Here is a 19,400-nt window from a genome sequence, read left to right as displayed (position 1 = left end):
TTTCAATCTGAGACATTATTTGGTCATTCATATAGACTTTAATAAAATACATTGTTTGGGTTCAATAGTCTAGCGCTGTTTTATTTTATTTATACAGTTTGCATGAATTTGTATTAATTTATATAACACTGTATGTATGTCTTGTATAGTTTTAAATACACATTATGCTCTCCCGTGATGGGGTTAGTGTGTAAGGCGCCTGTGGCACCCACGGGAATCAATGTCATTACCGGGGTCAACTCGCTCAAGTTGAACGGTACCCTCAGTTTCATCTGCCCCTTGAACATGGCCACCACATCCCTTAACACTACACAGAACCTCACCTGCTCTACGGTAACCGACCACACTGAAGTCCACTACTCCTTCGTCCCCCAAGTTGAGCCTTGCCAAGGTGAGTGACGACATTTTTCCCATCTCTGTTATTTTTCTTATCAGAATAACGAGTTACTGAGTTATCATCACTCATCCGTGATACTAGAGTTAAAACTAGATATTTTTTCAGCATAGGATAAATTACGACGTGACAGTTACTTGAAACTAAAAATGGTCGAGTTCCACATATAGCAAAGAACTAAATTTGCTTGAGAGTTTTGTTTCATGCGTAAACAAAATTCGTGCGACTTGGTAATGGTGGCCCGGTCTTTGATCGTTCATACTCTGTATATAATCTCTGACCTTCAAAAGCTTTATACAAGGATCCTCATTAAAAACTTCTTTCAAAATTACAGGTTCATGGTATAAATGTGAACAAAAGTTGTTTGAAAACAGTTTTTGTGAATGCAAACAGCGGAAAGGGATTAGCAAGGCTGAATATAATAACTGGTTTGCTACAAGACTCAGTCATGAGACCAGATTTATTTATAATATAATTAAATAACATCATTTGCATACTGCGTTGGTCTCCAAGAATGAAATGTATTCATCATCCTAATACTTTTATCAGTCCAAATGTTTATTTTTTCGTTTGTCGTCAGCTACATGCAGAAGTGTTTCCTCTCCTTCGTCGCTCACAGACCTTGCTATCCTCTCCTGCAAAAATGTGTCTTGGAGCAACGTAGCGACGACCTGGTGGTACACCACCATGGATTCAATTGTTACAGTGTGTTTATTTCTAAGTAGTTCTGTTTATTTTACCGCAACCTCTTTATGAAATGTCATCAAGGACTACCATAAAGATAAGAATATCTCCCAGGTTCGTTTACCGCTCTCTCTCCAACTTCTTACAAAATTTGCAAATTTTTTCCTCAGAGGAAGAAGAAATGTTACATGCACAGTCCTTCCCTAATGTTATGGTTATTGCACGTTTGTCGTCATGTAGAAACGTGTCAATACTTCCCCATAGCTCCCAGACCTTGTTATCCTCTCCTGCCACAGTGTGTCTGGGAGCACCGAGTGTGGGCAACGCCACGACCACCTGGATCAACACCACCATATACCAAATCGGTGACATAGTGACAGCAACCTGCCTCAAGGGATACCAACTTGACTTCGGGGTAACTGACCAGACTGTCGTAACTGACCAGACTGTCAACTGCACGGCGACCGGCTGGGAAAACGTTACGTCCTGTTACTTAGGTTGGTGTACTTATTGCTTGGTGAGCATTATTTTGTCTGTTAGGTTAGTGTACCCATTGCTTGGTGAGCTTTGTTTTGTCTCTCCTGAAAGTGAGTACGAGATGGGGGGAGTAGAGGTGCCCCGTGGCCTGGTGGCAAAAGCTCTCGCTTCACACGGCAAGGGCCCGGGTTCGATTCCCGGCGAAGGGGTGGCATCATCGGACATGTTTCCTTACACCGGTTGTCTATGTTCACCTATCAGTAAAATGGGTACCTGGGTGTGGGTCGCATCCTGGGATAAAATTGACTTAATTTCCCCGAAATGCTCTGCATAACAAGTGGCTTTTTATATAGTAGTATGTCATTGATGTCAGCTAGGAATGTATACCTTGTACATGTACTTGTAGAAATAGATATTATTATTATTATTATTATTATTATTATTATTATTATTATTATTATTATATAACAGGAAGCTAATGGGGGTGTGTGAGGGATAAGTGAGGGTGAGCAAGCAGGGAATGAGTGAGGATAAGGGGGATTGCAAAAGAGTTAGGAACGGTGGAATGAAACGAAATGAAATTCCGAGCTAGTAGAGCTGAAAACGAGTTCAGAATTAAACACGTGGAAAGTGACGACGAGTGATGGACAGTGATGACATGTAATGGGGAATGAGGGTGAGTGATAAGAGGCAATGGTGAGTGATGGAGAGTGAGGGTGAGTGATAAGGAGGCAGGCAGAAAAAGAAAGAAATAAAGAAAAGTGTTTGTCCTAGTTAAGGACGTGTGTTTATTATCAGAAGTTTAACTGAGGCATATATTCTTTCTGATAATTATAAACAAGGAAAAGAATCAAGTCTCCAAGGAGAGTCGAGTATAATGCATTGTTTACTGTGATGAGGAAGGTTAGGTTAGGTAAAGTTTGTTAGAAAACACGACAAGTGTTTCCTGACGTGGGTCTTAGTCATGTGATGACCCACAACGGGAGCTTTTGGTCATCTGACCGAGGCCTTCCACTTGCTTACCCGTCCACTCCTTTAAAAATTATGGAAGGGAATTTATAAGACGTGGTATAATTACAGCTGTAATAAGGAATCTTATGATAGTGATTGCTGTAATAAGGCTAGGTATGATAATGGCAGGTATAACGAGGAGATATATAATAATGATTGCTGTATTAATCAGAGATACGATAATGATAGCTATAGTAAAGAAATATATAATGATAGAGCATATCAGGAGGCTGGTACGAAAAAAATGCTGTATATATAAATTATATTCCAACATAATAGATGCGCACTGTAACTAATTTTTGGCTCTGATGTCACGGTGGGAAGAGTAGATGGAAATTCAGTCATGATGGCATGACACTATATAATTATAACCCGAGCACAATATAATCTTAATTAAAGTACTTACAACTAGTATGGAAATACCTTATAAACTTATACCTAACAAAGTCTGTGTAAGTGTTTGTTTAACAGAGGAAAAACAGTTACAACTTCCTTACTATATATTCAGTGACCTGTATTCTAATTGCAATTATTGTTAGTATTGTTATAAAATTCAGTGGAAAGTATTGAACACATAAGGATCATGCGGCACTTAGGGAAGTGAGGTTAAGAGAAGTAAATCAGGTTGTATGTGAGGAACAGAAAGGTAGCTGTAATTCATCGAATCCAAAGTCCTACAGCAGCATCAGAGAAACCCTGTCCTTGAAGTACTGTGAACTTTGTGTTCTCCCCAGCATGTGTTGACCAGCCTCCATCCCTGGGTGCCAACACTACGTGGAACATCACACACAACAACATCACCACAGTCCTCAACCACCAGTGTCCCAACGGTACTTTAATGTTGCTAAATGTAAGTACTATATTATTATTATTATTATTATTATTATTATTATTATTATTATTATTATTTTTATTATTATTATTATTATATAAACACTAAACGTATGTGGGTCATACAGTGCAAAAGAGAAAAGGTGTGTGCAGAAGGCAGAGGCAAGTGCCACAGAGTGTACATGAAAAACAAGTGCCAACCTGTGTGCAAGGTAAGGGCAAGTGCTCATGTGTGTGCAGGGTAATGCAACTGCAAAGGTACACAAATAACCCACACATAAAAGAGAGAAGCTTACGACGACGTTTCGGTCCGGCTTGGACCATTGACAAAGTCACAAGGTGTGTGCATGGGGAGGCAAAGGGCGACGCATACACCGGGAGGGAAGAGGCAAGCATTAATAACGAGTGTGTCTGGGGAGACAGGTGCCAGTGTGTGTGCAGGGGTGAGGCAGATGCCAGGGTGTGTACAGGGGGAAGGTTGATGCCAGGGTGTGTGTGCAGTGGGAAGGCAAATGCCAGGGTGTGTGTACAGGGGGAAGGCAGATGCCAGGGTGTGTGCAGGGAGAAGGCAGGTGCCAGGGTGTGTGCAAGGGGAAGGCAGATGCCAGGGCGTGTGCAGGAGGAAGGCAGGTGCCAGGATGTGTGCAGGGGTGAGGCAGATGCCAGGGTGTGTGCAAGGGTGAGGAAGATGCCAGGGTGTGTGTGCAGGGGGAAGGCAGATGCCAGGGTGTATGCAGGGGTGGGCCAGATGCCAGGGTGTGTGTTGGGGGAAGGAAGATGCCAGGGTGTGTGTGCAGAGGGAACGCAGATGCCAGGGTGTGTGCAGGGGGAAGGAAGATGCCAGGGTGTGTGCAGAGGGAAGGCAGATGCCAGGGTGTGTGCAGGGATGAGGCAGATGCCAGGGTGTGTGCAGGGGGAAGGAAGATACCAGTGTGTGTGCAGAGGGAAGGCAGATGCCAGGGTTTGTGCAGGGGAAAAGCAGATGCTAGGGTGTGTGGAGAGGGAAGGCAGATGCCACGGTGTGTGCATGGGGAAGGCAGACGCCAGGGTGTGGGCAGGAAAAGGCTCGTATAAACATATATACTGGGGAAGGTAAGTGGCAGTGTGTGTGAATTGGGGATTCAAGTGTTAGTGTGTCTGGGGAGAGTTAAGTGCCAAGGTGTATAGGTGGAGGTTTGCGTGTGGAACAGAAGATTAGTCAGACTGAGGGAGACCGCATATCGACAAAAATATGAGAATCAACACCGTGAGTCCTTAGATAGACGGGACACTCAATGAAACCATAGTTAACTGTCAGCAATCTGAGTAATAAATTGGAATTGATTTGTTAATGAAGTAAACTGCATTCGGTAATGTAAAAAAAATCACAACGTCCCCCTCACAGACTAATCATACGCTTTCATAACCCAATCATTTGTTCTTTCACACACTCGACGTAATGCATACGTCGTATTCTGATAACAGAATATTATGTAAAATGCAGTCAGACGTTAACACACGCATTACTTGGTGCATTCTATAAAGGAAGCGCCTACACAATCCAATCACCTGGTTTTTAGAGACACAAGAGGAATGAAATGACGTATTGTTGGCAGGTATGAGGGCAAACGTAAGTTGCAGCACAAGCTCTTAGGAGCTCTATGGTTTCGCTCTACACAGAGCCAAACATTTGTCCCAATAACAGTTTGTTTTGGAACTTGTGTCTTTGAGTGCATAACATGATGATGATTACCTTGTATTCTAGAGCACACAGCAACTGGTGAATAAGACAACGGTAACATGTGGCGCTGACGGCCTGTGGACCCCAGCTTACCTACCTCCATGTTTGTTCTGTGAGTATCCAGACCAGCACATTTATTCAAAACATTTGCACAGTTATATTACATAATAAAGAATAATGAAATGCATAAAACTTTGCCCATGATTTGAGGACGAAATTAAGAGAGATTATTAACATTTCAGTTAGATGATAATTCAGTTTAGTCGGCTTTAACGTATACTTTTAGGGATTTTTTTTAAGCACGGATTAAAGATATGCACAGAAATCGGTAGGTAAATACAAAAAATAATTATAATAGCAATAGGATAACGTATGTAGTTGTAGCTTAAACAGGAGTAACCAGGTAAAATTCAAGTAGAATGGTCTTAATAAGAGAAAACGAAGTGTAGGGAATGAATTAAAAACAGAAGAATTAGTGAGAAGCATGAACAGCGGTTTTGAGAAAAACTGCTGGGAAGTAAGAACATTTTTAAAAAGAGATAAATAAAGTAAAAAAAAGAAGCCTAGAAGAAAGTAGACTTGTCACTCGAGAATAAAAGTGGCGAGATGTTATATTGTGAGGTGGAGATGAAGAGAATAACTTAGAAACCTTACCTAACCTGTCTTAAACTAGCGCAATTTTTTAGGTAATTCTGCTATGTATAGCATAGGTCAGAAAATGTATTCAACATTTCTTTAATTCAATAATTTTTTCTTATGTTCTGATTGATTTCTGCTGATTTATGGCAAAAACAAGTTTTTCTGCTAATTCGTCAAAGAACACCCTTGCCGAGTAGACCAAATTCATTGGTTCGGCTTATTTGGCACGACAGACAGACAGACAGACAGACACACACACACACACACACACACACACACACACACACACACACACACACACACACATATATATATATATATATATATATATATATATATATATATATATATATATATATATATATATATATATATATATATATGCGCAATAAGATCACAGTAAACATGTGATTTTAAAATATGCAAAACAACCACTGTGAAAGAGTAGTGAAATTCCAAGCGCTTTCGTGACTACTCACATTGTCAACTAGACAGGACCTGTCTAGTTGGACCAGCGGACCTACTGCAGTGTTCCTCTTTTCTTATGAGTCCGGTATTGTCGCGCGTCAGGTGTTTCTTTGTTGTGGGAGTTGACTGTGAGGTGTAGTCTAAGCCCTTTAATTGCCTTCCTTTGATGTATTACTTTCATAGTTCCTTGACAATGTGAGTAGTCACGAAAGCGCTCGGAATTTCACTACTTCCACAGTGGTTGTTTTGCATATATATATATATATATATATATATATATATATATATATATATATATATATATATATATATATATATATATATATATATTGCTGATGGCACTGCTTTTGGGAGATTCTGAAGAGAAGTTGCAGAGGTTGGTGCATGAGTTTGGTAGGGTACGTAAAAGAAGAAAATTAAAAGTGAATATAGGAAAGAGTAAGGTGATGAGGATAGCAAAAGAATTAGGTGACGAGAGATTGGATATGAGATTGGAGGGAGTATGGAGGAGGTGAATGGATGTGTCAGGAGATGGGACTATGAAAGATTAGGTGAATCATTTAACTGATGAGAGGAAAATGGTGAGTGGTGCACTTAGAAGTCTGTGGAGACAAAGAACTTGGTCTATGGAAGCAAAGAGAAGAATGTATGAGCTCTTATAAGGGTGTGAAACATAGGAGGTGAATGTTGCAACAAGGAGAAGGCTGGAGGCAGTGGAGATGTCATGTCTGAGGGCGATGTGTGGTGTGAATATAATGCAGAGAATTCGTAGTTTGGAAATTAGGAGGAGGTGCGGGATTATCAAGACTATTATCCAGAGGGCTGAGGAGGGGTTATTGAGGCAGTTCGGACATACAGAGATGTTGGAACAAAATAGAATGACATCGAGAGTGTATAAATCTGTTGTGAAAGGAAGTAGGGGTATGGATCGGCCTAGGAAACGTTGAAGGGAGGGGGTAAGGGAGGTTTTGTGTGCGAGGGGCTTGGACTTCCAGCAAGCATGCGTGAGCGTGTTAGGAGCGAATGGAGACAAATGGTTTTTAGGACTTGACGTACTGTTGAAGTGTACGCAAAGTAACATTTATGAAGGGATTCAGGGAAACCGGCACGCCGGACTTGAGTCCTGGAGATGGGAAGTACAGTGCCTGCACTCTGAAGAAAGGGGTGTTAATGTTGCAGTTTTATAACTGTAGTGTAAGCGCGCCTCTGGCAAGACACTAATGGAGTGAATGATGAAAGATTTTCTTTTTCGGGCCACAATGCTTTGGTGGGAGACGGCTGATGTGTTAATAATAATAATAATAATAATAATATATATATATATATATATATATATATATATATATATATATATATATATATATATATATATATATATATATATATATATATATATATATATATATACACATACACACACAATATGTGTGTGTGTGTGGAATTTTAAAGATGACTCAGCAACTCTACTACTCTCCTAAACAGACTGTACAGAAGAACCCTTCGTAGCTAACGCTACTACCACGTGGCTCAACACCGATATTTACATGGTGGGGGATATAGTGAACGCAACCTGTATCACCAGTAACCTGGTGGACACAGTCAACATCACACAGTCAATCAACTGCACCACAACTGGTTGGAGTTCGTCTAAACCATGCCAAAAAGGTTAGATTGTGTTATTATTATTTTTATTATTATTATTATTATTATTAGTCTGGGTACTGGTTGAGTTATTTCCGAAATATCACAATGCATATGAAATATCTGGGAAGAGAATTGGAATGAGGTGTTTGCCAACCACTGAAGAAACTGATGATTAATTAGTTAATAAGACTTACTGAGAAATCTTCTGGTATGTTTATCGCAATGATATATATAAAACTGTATAAGCCGCTGGATGACGAAACGTCTACATAGTAGAGATACTCAGATGTTGCACGTGTGTTCAATTCATGACAAAAAAATACTGATTATGATTGAAAGCCGCAGTATATTTGATAGCAATCATCATGCAATGACTCGAGGCGATCACCCCATCCGAGTGGTCAAACCTGGACAGTAAACCTAAGAGCTGTTTGAGTTTACCAGTCAGTGGTGTGGATCCATGTGACACTTAACAAGTGGCTTATCCAACTTCAATTTATCAATGTATACAAATTTCTTGTTACGCTTTAAGCTGCTTTAGTAAGCTTTTTTATTCGCATTTAAAATTATAAATAAATTTATTTCATCTCTGTATTATTTTACTTGTCATATATCAGTGTTTTACCTTTAATGTGTTGTATTTGATCTTCCAGCATGCATCGATGATCCTCCAGTGGCAGCGAGTAACATGACTAGAGATGTTCTGACTAGCAGATTTGTTGGTTCCGTCCTTCAGTACGTGTGTTATCCTGATCAGCTTATGATCATTAACGTGAGTTCGGTACCAACGCTTCATTACTTACATTAAGAAAACGTTAAAACTGTATGAGTAACACAGCACTGCTTTAGGAGTGTGTGCAGCAGAGATTAGAGGAGCTGAGGGTTGGTGTGAGTGTGCAATGGAAATCGTAGTTGGTGCAATACGTTAATTTCATTCAAAAAAGTCTTTGAATCTAAAATAAGGGTTGAGTTTTCAAGAATGGGTAGTCAAAAGTTCATCAGGGCGTTGGTGGTTGGAAAGGTAAATTAAGAAATATTACCAGAATTGAAACAAGAGGAAAAAAGGGACGAAATTAATCGGGGTGATGATTAAGAAAAGTAGTGGTACTGGCAGTAATTATTCTATATATAGGAGAATCTTGAGCATCGTCGAGATAATGAGCACAGCAACAACAAACGTTAAGGAATGCTATACGAGACATACTCTGCATTTAACAGTCAAAAAGAAAACAAAGAAATTTGACTGTATCGTACACTTGGAAAAGAATCTCATATAGGAATAAAACGGAATACTGATAGATCAAAGCGTCGTGTGAAAGTTATTGAGTTTATTTCAGAAACAGAAAACTTGAAATCATACGATGTTGACCAAAACGAAGCGCTGTCAATAGCACATTGGAAAAAAGTAGCAACGAGCTGAAAATCCTTGCCAGCATAGGCAATAATAAAATCATCTACAATAACAAAAATCATCTACTTGAAAAACGAAGACAGACTATCAGGAAGAAGGTAGTGGTGAGAACACACCCTCGTCGTGCCACTTGAACCTGCATAAAGTCAGAGAAAAGCTGTTATTTGCTATAACACTTAGAGGAAAACTGATATTATAGGCTTAAGAAATTGGTTTAGAATAAGATATATCGCCAGGCATTGTCTATGGCCTTTACTAGATTGAAAAACACAGGAAGTAAATGATTAATTATAAGAGAAGTTATTGCAAACGTACTTGTCAAGACATTGGAAGGATTCGGTGGTAGGACCACCTCTTCTAAATACCAAACGAATAAGAGAATTTCGGATCTCTAAGTACTATATGAGCTGTATAGCCCTTGTGGCTTAGCGCTTCTTTTTGATTATAATAATAATAATAATAAGTACTATATGAATCCTTTGTTTACCGAACATTATATAACCTTATAAACAGAACTGATAAGAGCGCTGGTTCTATAATGAAAAGTGTCTTATGTTAATGTGTCTGATGTGTTAAATGGAAGGGCTGTCGCACTGAAGATGCAAAACACTCTCAGACTAAATCCAATCAAAAAGGATACAAGTACTGAATCACGTGAACATTTGTATCATCAGGTTCGGTTGCCCTAGGCTGGCACTCAGCGTCGATATGAATTTAATTAACATGACGGGAATATTTCAAGTTCATCAGTATGAACGGCAAAGTCTAGTGGGACAGACACTCAAAGGAGGAAGATACATGTATAGATTGGAAAACACGAACATAGTAATGTCCAGTCGCTTTAACAATGACAACAAGGTTACTCGGTTTTCATGGTCGGCGTCAACGTCAATGTATTTTTCCATTTTGCTCACATAGAGAGATGGAATTGACAGTAGAGACTTATTCATACCAATTAATTTTTATTAGCTGTCGGTAGAGGCTATGTTAACTTGTAAGCTAAAGAAAGCTGCATAGTAAGAAAATGATGTAACTCGTTTCAAAAGGACGGCACGAATACAGTCGGGACACCACCAGAGGGTAAAAATCACGAGGCTGAGATAACAATGAAAATACTGTATCGACCAGAACAAAGTATGCGACAAGTTAGTGAATTTAGAGTTGGATGAGAGCTCAACTACATTGCCCTTTTTTTTTTAAGGTGAGATTTGTCTCTTCGAGGAAGAGGCAGGAATAATGAGAGACGTACCATTGGCTACTACTTATTGGAATAATAAATAGAATGAAGATTGATACAGCATATGAGCTTAAAATAATGGAGCCAAACATAATAAATAAACTGACTGTTTATTAATTACACTACCCACAGGTAAGTCAAGAGGTGGGCAATAGCACAGAGGTGACCTGTATGGAAAACGGCCTGTGGTACCCTCCAGGTCCCATCTATGACTGTGCCATACGTGAGTACAATTTTCAAAAATCACTTCTACAATATATATATATATATATATATATATATATATATATATATATATATATATATATATATATATATATATATATATATATATATATATATATATGATAAGTTTTCTAAGATACTTTTGGTACAAAATTATTAATTTTTACATTAACATAAATTAAAAATATATATCTGTAAACGTAAAAGAGAAAATTATAGAAAGGAATTAATTTTAAACGAGTACTTGCTAATTGACCAGTTTTACCTGTTAGGCAAACACACACACACACACAATATATATATATATATATATATATATATATATATATATATATATATATATATATATATATATATATATATATTTCAACAAGTTGGTCGTCTCCCACCGAGGCAGGGTGACCCAAAAAAGAAAGAAAATCCCCAAAAAGAAAATACTTTCATCATCATTCAACACTTTCACCACACTCACACATTATCACTGCTTTTGCAGAGGTGCTCAGAATACAACAGTTTAGAAGCATATACGTATAAAGATACACAACATATCCCTCCAAACTGCCAATATCCCAAACCCCTCCTTTAAAGTGCAGGCATTGTACTTCCCATTTCCAGGACTCAAGTCCGACTAAAAGAAAATAACCGGTTTCCCTGAATCCCTTCACTAAATATTACCCTGCTCACACTCCAACAGATCGTCAGGTCCCAAGTATCATTCGTCTCCATTCACTCCTAACACGCTCATGCACGCTTGCTGGAAGTCCAAGCCCCTCGCCCACAAAACCTCCTTTACCCCCTCTTTCCAACCCTTTCGAGGACGACCCCTACCCCTCTTTCCTTCCCCTATAGATTTATATGCTTTCCATGTCATTCTACTTTGATCCATTCTCTCCAAATGACCAAACCACCTCAACAACCCCTCTTCTGCCCTCTGACTAATGCTTTTATTAACTCCACACCTTCTCCTAATTTCCACACTCCGAATTTTCTTCATAATATTTACACCACTCATTGCCCTTAGACAGGACATCTCCACTGCCTCCAACCGCCTCCTCGCTGCTGCATTTACCACCCAAGCTTCACATCCATATAAGAGTGTTGGTACTACTATACTTTCATACATTCCCTTATTTGCCTCCATAGATAACGTTTTTTGACTCCACATATACCTCAACGCACCACTCACCTTTTTTCCCTCATCAATTCTATGATTAATCTCATCCTTCATAAATCCATCCGCCGACACGTCAACTCCCAAGTATCTGAAAACATTCACTTCTTCCATACTCCTCCTCCCCAATTTGATATCCAATTTTTCTTTATCTAAATCATTTGATACCCTCATCACCTTACTCTTTTCTATGTTCACTTTCAACTTTCTACCTTTACACACATTCTCAAACTCATCCACTAACCTTTGCAATTTTTCTTTAGAATCTCCCATAAGCACAGTATCATCAGCAAAAAGTAACTGTGTCAATTCCCATTTTGAATTTGATTCCCCATAATTTAATCCCACCCCTCTCCTGAACACCCTAGCATTTACTTCTTTTACAACCCCATCTATAAATATATTAAACAACCATGGTGACATTACACATCCCTGTCTAAGACCTACTTTTACCGGGAAGTATTCTCCCTCTCTTCTACACACCCTAACCTGAGCCTCACTATCCTCATAAAAGCTCTTTACAGCATTTAGTAACTTACCACCTATTCCATAAACTTGCAACATCTGCCACATTGCTCCTCTATCCACTCTATCATATGCCTTTTCTAAATCCATAAATGCAATAAAAACTTCCCTACCTTTATTTAAATACTGTTCACATATATATGCTTCAATGTAAACACTTGATCTACACATCCCCTACCCACTCTGAAGCCTCCTTGCTCATCCGCAATTCTACATTTTGTCTTACCTCTAATTCTTTCAATTATAACTCTACCGTATACTTTTCCTGGTATACTCAGTAAACTTATTCCTCTATAATTTTTACAATCTCTTTTGTTCCCTTTCCCTTTGTATAAAGGGACTATACATGCTCTCCGCCAATCCCTAGGTAACTTCCCCTCTTTCATACATTTATTAAACAAAAGTACCAACCACTCCAACACTATATCCAACCACCAAGTACCAACCACTCCAACACTATATATATATATATATATATATATATATATATATATATATATATATATATATATATATATATATATATATATATGTATATATATATAGTATATGTATATATATATAGTATATGTATATATATAGTGTATATATATATATATATATATATATAGTATATATATATATATATATATATATATATATATATATATATATATATATATATAGTATATATATATATATATATATATATATATATATATATATATATATAGTATATATATATATTATATATATATATATAGTATATATATATATATAGTATATATATATATAGTATATATATATATAGTATATATATATAGTATATATATATATAGTATATATATAGTATATATATATATAGTATATATATATATAGTATATATATATATAGTATATATATAGTATATATATATATAGTATATATATAGTATATATATATATATATATATATATATATATATATATATATATATATATATATATATATATATATATATATATATATATATATATATATATATATATATATATATATATATATAATAATATATATATATATATATATAATAATATATATATATAATAATAAGCGTGTATGCACCTGGAGAAGAGAGGAATGCAGAGGAGAGAGAGAGATTATGGGAGATGTTAAGTGAATGTATAGGAGCCTTTGAACCAAGTGAGAGAGTAATTGTGGTAGGGGACCTGAATGCTAAAGTAGGAGAAACTTTTAGAGAGGGTGTGGTAGGTAAGTTTGGGGTGCCAGGTGTAAATGATAATGGGAGCCCTTTGATTGAACTTTGTGTAGAAAGGGGTTTAGTTATAGGTAATACATATTTTAAGAAAAAGAGGATAAATAAGTATACAAGATATGATGTAGGGCGAAATGACAGTAGTTTGTTGGATTATGTATTGGTAGATAAAAGACTGCTGAGTAGACTTCAGGATGTACATGTTCATAGAGGGGCCACAGATATATCAGATCACTTTCTAGTTGTAGCTACACTGAGAGTAAAAGGTAGATGGGATACAAGGAGAATAGAAGCATCAGGGAAGAGAGAGGTGAAGGTTTATAAACTAAAAGAGGAGGCAGTTAGGGTAAGATATAAACAGCTATTGGATGATAGATGGGCAAATGAGAGCATAGGCAATGGGGTCGAAGAGGTATGGGGTAGGATTAAAAACGTAGTGTTAGAGTGTTCAGCAGAAGTTTGTGGTTACAGGAAAGTGGGTGCAGGAGGGAAGAGGAGCGATTGGTGGAATGATGATGTAAAGAGAGTAGTAAGGGAGAAAAAGTTAGCATATGAGAAGTTTTTACAAAGTAGAAGTGATGCAAGGAGGGAAGAGTATATGGAGAAAAAGAGAGAGGTTAAGAGAGTGGTGAAGCAATGTAAAAAGAGAGCAAATGAGAGAGTGGGTGAGATGTTATCAACAAATTTTGTTGAAAATAAGAAAAAGTTTTGGAGTGAGATTAACAAGTTAAGAAAGCCTAGAGAACAAATGGATTTGTCAGTTAAAAATAGGAGAGGAGAGTTATTAAATGGAGAGGTAGAGGTATTGGGAAGATGGAGGGAATATTTTGAAGAATTGTTAAATGTTGATGAAGATAGGGAAGCTGTGATTTCGTGTATAGGGCAAGGAGGAATAACATCTTGTAGGAGTGAGGAAGAGCCAGTTGTGAGTGTGGGGGAAGTTCGTGAGGCAGTAGGCAAAATGAAAGGGGGTAAGGCAGCCGGGATTGATGGGATAAAGATAGAAATGTTAAAAGCAGGTGGGGATATAGTTTTGGAGTGGTTGGTGCAATTATTTAATAAATGTATGGAAGAGGGTAAGGTACCTAGGGATTGGCAGAGAGCATGCATAGTTCCTTTGTATAAAGGCAAAGGGGATAAAAGAGAGTGCAAAAATTATAGGGGGATAAGTCTGTTGAGTGTACCTGGTAAAGTGTATGGTAGAGTTATAATTGAAAGAATTAAGAGTAAGACGGAGAATAGGATAGCAGATGAACAAGGAGGCTTTAGGAAAGGTAGGGGGTGTGTGGACCAGGTGTTTACAGTGAAACATATAAGTGAACAGTATTTAGATAAGGCTAAAGAGGTCTTTGTGGCATTTATGGATTTGGAAAAGGCGTATGACAGGGTGGATAGGGGGGCAATGTGGCAGATGTTGCAAGTGTATGGCGTAGGAGGTAGGTTACTGAAAGCAGTGAAGAGTTTTTACGAGGATAGTGAGGCTCAAGTTAGAGTATGTAGGAAAGAGGGAAATTTTTTCCCAGTAAAAGTAGGCCTTAGACAAGGATGTGTGATGTCACCGTGGTTGTTTAATATATTTATAGATGGGGTTGTAGGAGAAGTAAATGCGAGGGTCTTGGCAAGAGGCGTGGAGTTAAAAGATAAAGAATCACACATAAAGTGGGAGTTGTCACAGCTGCTCTTTGCTGATGACACTGTGCTCTTGGGAGATTCTGAAGAGAAGTTGCAGAGATAGGTGGATGAATTTGATAGGGTGTGCAAAAGAAGAAAATTAAAGGTGAATACAGGAAAGAGTAAGGTTATGAGGATAACAAAAAGATTAGGTGATGAAAGATTGAATATCAGATTGGAGGGAGAGAGTATGGAGGAGGTGAACGTATTCAGATATTTGGGAGTGGACGTGTCAGCGGATGGGTCTATGAAAGATGAGGTGAATCATAGAATTGATGAGGGAAAAAGAGTGAGTGGTGCACTTAGGAGTCTGTGGAGACAAAGAACTTTGTCCTTGGAGGTAAAGAGGGGAATGTATGAGAGTATAGTTTTACCAACGCTCTTATATGGGTGTGAAGCGTGGGTGATGAATGTTGCAGCGAGGAGAAGGCTGGAGGCAGTGGAGATGTCATGTCTGAGGGCAATGTGTGGTGTGAATATAATGCAGAGAATTCGTAGTTTGGAAGTTAGGAGGAGGTGCGGGATTACCAAAACTGTTGTCCAGAGGGCTGAGGAAGGGTTGTTGAGGTGGTTCGGACATGTAGAGAGAATGGAGCGAAACAGAATGACTTCAAGAGTGTATCAGTCTGTAGTGGAAGGAAGGCGGGGTAGGGGTCGGCCTAGGAAAGGTTGGAGGGAGGGGGTAAAGGAGGTTTTGTGTGCGAGGGGCTTGGACTTCCAGGAGGCATGCATGAGCGTGTTTGATAGGAGTGAATGGAGACAAATGGTTTTTAATACTTGACGTGCTGTTGGAGTGTGAGCAAAGTAACATTTATGAAGTGATTCAGGGAAACCGGCAGGCCGGACTTGAGTCCTGGAGATGGGAAGTACAGTGCCTGCACTCTGAAGGAGGGGTGTTAATGTTGCAGTTTAAAAACTGTAGTGTAAAGCACCCTTCTGGCAAGACAGTGATGGAGTGAATGATAGTGAAAGTTTTTCTTTTTCGGGCCACCCTGCCTTGGTGGGAATCGGCCAGTGTGATAATAAAAAAAAAATATATATATATATATAGTATATATATATATATATATAGTATATATATATATAGTATATATATATAGTATATATATATATATATATATATATATATATATATATATATATATATGTATATATATATATATAGGAAGTAGGTTGGTAGACAGCAACCACCCAGGGAAGTACTACCGTCCTGCCAGATGACTGTGAAACAAAAACCTGTAACTGTTTTGCATGATGGTAGGATTGCTGGTTTCTTTTTCTGTCTCATAAACACGCTAAGATAACAGGGATATCTTGCTACTCCTACTTACACTTTGGTCACACTTCACAGACACGCACATGCATATATATATATACATACATCTAGGTTTTTCTCCTTTTTCTAAATAGCTCTTGTTCTTTTTATTTCTTCTATTGTCCATGGGGAAGTGGAAAAGAATCTTTCCTCCGTAAGCCATGCGTGTCGTATGAGGCGACTAAAATGCCGGGAGCAATGGGCTAGTAACCCCTTCTCCTGTATACAATTACTAAAAAAAGAGAAGAAGAAAAACTTTATAAAACTGGGTTGCTTAAATGTGCGTGGATGTAGTGCGGATGACAAGAAACAGATGATTGCTGATGTTATGAATGAAAAGAAGTTGGATGTCCTGGCCCTAAGCGAAACAAAGCTGAAGGGGGTAGGAGAGTTTCAGTGGGGGGAAATAAATGGGATTAAATCTGGAGTATCTGAGAGAGTTAGAGCAAAGGAAGGGGTAGCAGTAATGTTAAATGATCAGTTATGGAAGGAGAAAAGAGAATATGAATGTGTAAATTCAAGAATTATGTGGATTAAAGTAAAGGTTGGATGCGAGAAGTGGGTCATAATAAGCGTGTATGCACCTGGAGAAGAGAGGAATGCAGAGGAGAGAGAGAGATTTTGGGAGATGTTAAGTGAATGTATAGGAGCCTTTGAACCAAGTGAGAGAGTAATTGTGGTAGGGGACTTGAATGCTAAAGTAGGAGAAACTTTTAGAGAGGGTGTGGTAGGTAAGTTTGGGGTGCCAGGTGTAAATGATAATGGGAGCCCTTTGATTGAACTTTGTATAGAAAGGGGTTTAGTTATAGGTAATACATATTTTAAGAAAAAGAGGATAAATAAGTATACACGATATGATGTAGGGCGAAATGACAGTAGTTTGTTGGATTATGTATTGGTAGATAAAAGACTGTTGAGTAGACTTCAGGATGTACATGTTTATAGAGGGGCCACAGATATATCAGATCACTTTCTAGTTGTAGCTACACTGAGAGTAAAAGGTAGATGGGATACAAGGAGAATAGAAGCATCAGGGAAGAGAGAGGTGAAGGTTTATAAACTAAAAGAGGAGGCAGTTAGGGTAAGATATAAACAGCTATTGGAGGATAGATGGGCTAATGAGAGCATAGGCAATGGGGTCGAAGAGGTATGGGGTAGGTTTAAAAATGTAGTGTTAGAGTGTTCAGCAGAAGTTTGTGGTTACAGGAAAGTGGGTGCAGGAGGGAAGAGGAGCGATTGGTGGAATGATGATGTAAAGAGAGTAGTAAGGGAGAAAAAGTTAGCATATGAGAAGTTTTTACAAAGTAGAAGTGATGCAAGGAGGGAAGAGTATATGGAGAAAAAGAGAGAAGTTAAGAGAGTGGTGAAGCAAGGTAAAAAGAGAGCAAATGAGAGAGTGGGTGAGATGTTATCAACAAATTTTGTTGAAAATAAGAAAAAGTTTTGGAGTGAGATTAACAAGTTAAGAAAGCCTAGAGAACAAATGGATTTGTCAGTTAAAAATAGGAGAGGAGAGTTATTAAATGGAGAGGTAGAGGTATTGGGAAGATGGAAGGAATATTTTGAGGAATTGTTAAATGTTGATGAAGATAGGGAAGCTGTGATTTCGTGTATAGGGCAAGGAGGAATAACATCTTGTAGGAGTGAGGAAGAGCCAGTTGTGAGTGTGGGGGAAGTTCGTGAGGCAGTAGGTAAAATGAAAGGGGGTAAGGCAGCCGGGATTGATGGGATAAAGATAGAAATGTTAAAAGCAGGTGGGGATATAGTTTTGGAGTGGTTGGTGCAATTATTTAATAAATGTATGGAAGAGGGTAAGGTACCTAGGGATTGGCAGAGAGCATGCATAGTTCCTTTGTATAAAGGCAAAGGGGATAAAAGAGAGTGCAAAAATTATAGGGGGATAAGTCTGTTGAGTGTACCTGGTAAAGTGTATGGTAGAGTTATAATTGAAAGAATTAAGAGTAAGACGGAGAATAGGATAGCAGATGAACAAGGAGGCTTTAGGAAAGGTAGGGGGTGTGTGGACCAGGTGTTTACAGTGAAACATATAAGTGAACAGTATTTAGATAAGGCTAAAGAGGTCTTTGTGGCATTTATGGATTTGGAAAAGGCGTATGACAGGGTGGATAGGGGGGCAATGTGGCAGATGTTGCAAGTGTATGGTGTAGGAGGTAGGTTACTGAAAGCAGTGAAGAGTTTTTACGAGGATAGTGAGGCTCAAGTTAGAGTATGTAGGAAAGAGGGAAATTTTTTCCCAGTAAAAGTAGGCCTTAGACAAGGATGTGTGATGTCACCGTGGTTGTTTAATATATTTATAGATGGGGTTGTAAGAGAAGTAAATGCGAGGGTCTTGGCAAGAGGCGTGGAGTTAAAAGATAAAGAATCACACACAAAGTGGGAGTTGTCACAGCTGCTCTTTGCCGATGACACTGTGCTCTTGGGAGATTCTGAAGAGAAGTTGCAGAGATTGGTGGATGAATTTGGTAGGGTGTGCAAAAGAAGAAAATTAAAGGTGAATACAGGAAAGAGTAAGGTTATGAGGATAACAAAAAGATTAGGTGATGAAAGATTGAATATCAGATTGGAGGGAGAGAGTATGGAGGAGGTGAACGTATTCAGATATTTGGGAGTGGACGTGTCAGCGGATGGGTCTATGAAAGATGAGGTGAATCATAGAATTGATGAGGGAAAAAGAGTGAGTGGTGCACTTAGGAGTCTGTGGAGACAAAGAACTTTGTCCTT

At 38.3% G+C, this 19,400-nt stretch overlaps 1 protein-coding gene across 1 annotated transcript in view; it reads left to right on the top strand.

The window, feature by feature from the left end:
* Window positions 1-19,400, top strand: part of LOC128696404 (complement factor H-like) — a 40,672-nt gene that overhangs the window by 12,331 nt on the left and 8,941 nt on the right. The window contains exons 2-8 of the mRNA XM_070092530.1: window positions 188-391; window positions 1,375-1,575; window positions 3,301-3,416; window positions 5,142-5,229; window positions 7,707-7,889; window positions 8,522-8,640; window positions 10,649-10,739. Coding sequence (XP_069948631.1) covers window positions 188-391; window positions 1,375-1,575; window positions 3,301-3,416; window positions 5,142-5,229; window positions 7,707-7,889; window positions 8,522-8,640; window positions 10,649-10,739 — 1,002 coding nt within the window. The remainder of the gene's footprint in view (window positions 1-187; window positions 392-1,374; window positions 1,576-3,300; window positions 3,417-5,141; window positions 5,230-7,706; window positions 7,890-8,521; window positions 8,641-10,648; window positions 10,740-19,400) is intronic.

Source organism: Cherax quadricarinatus, chromosome 39 (assembly GCF_038502225.1).
Source record: "Cherax quadricarinatus isolate ZL_2023a chromosome 39, ASM3850222v1, whole genome shotgun sequence".
NCBI classification, from domain to species: Eukaryota; Metazoa; Arthropoda; class Malacostraca; order Decapoda; family Parastacidae; genus Cherax; species Cherax quadricarinatus.
Note: the sequence above shows the minus strand (reverse complement) of the source record. Positions and strands in the feature narration are given on the sequence as shown.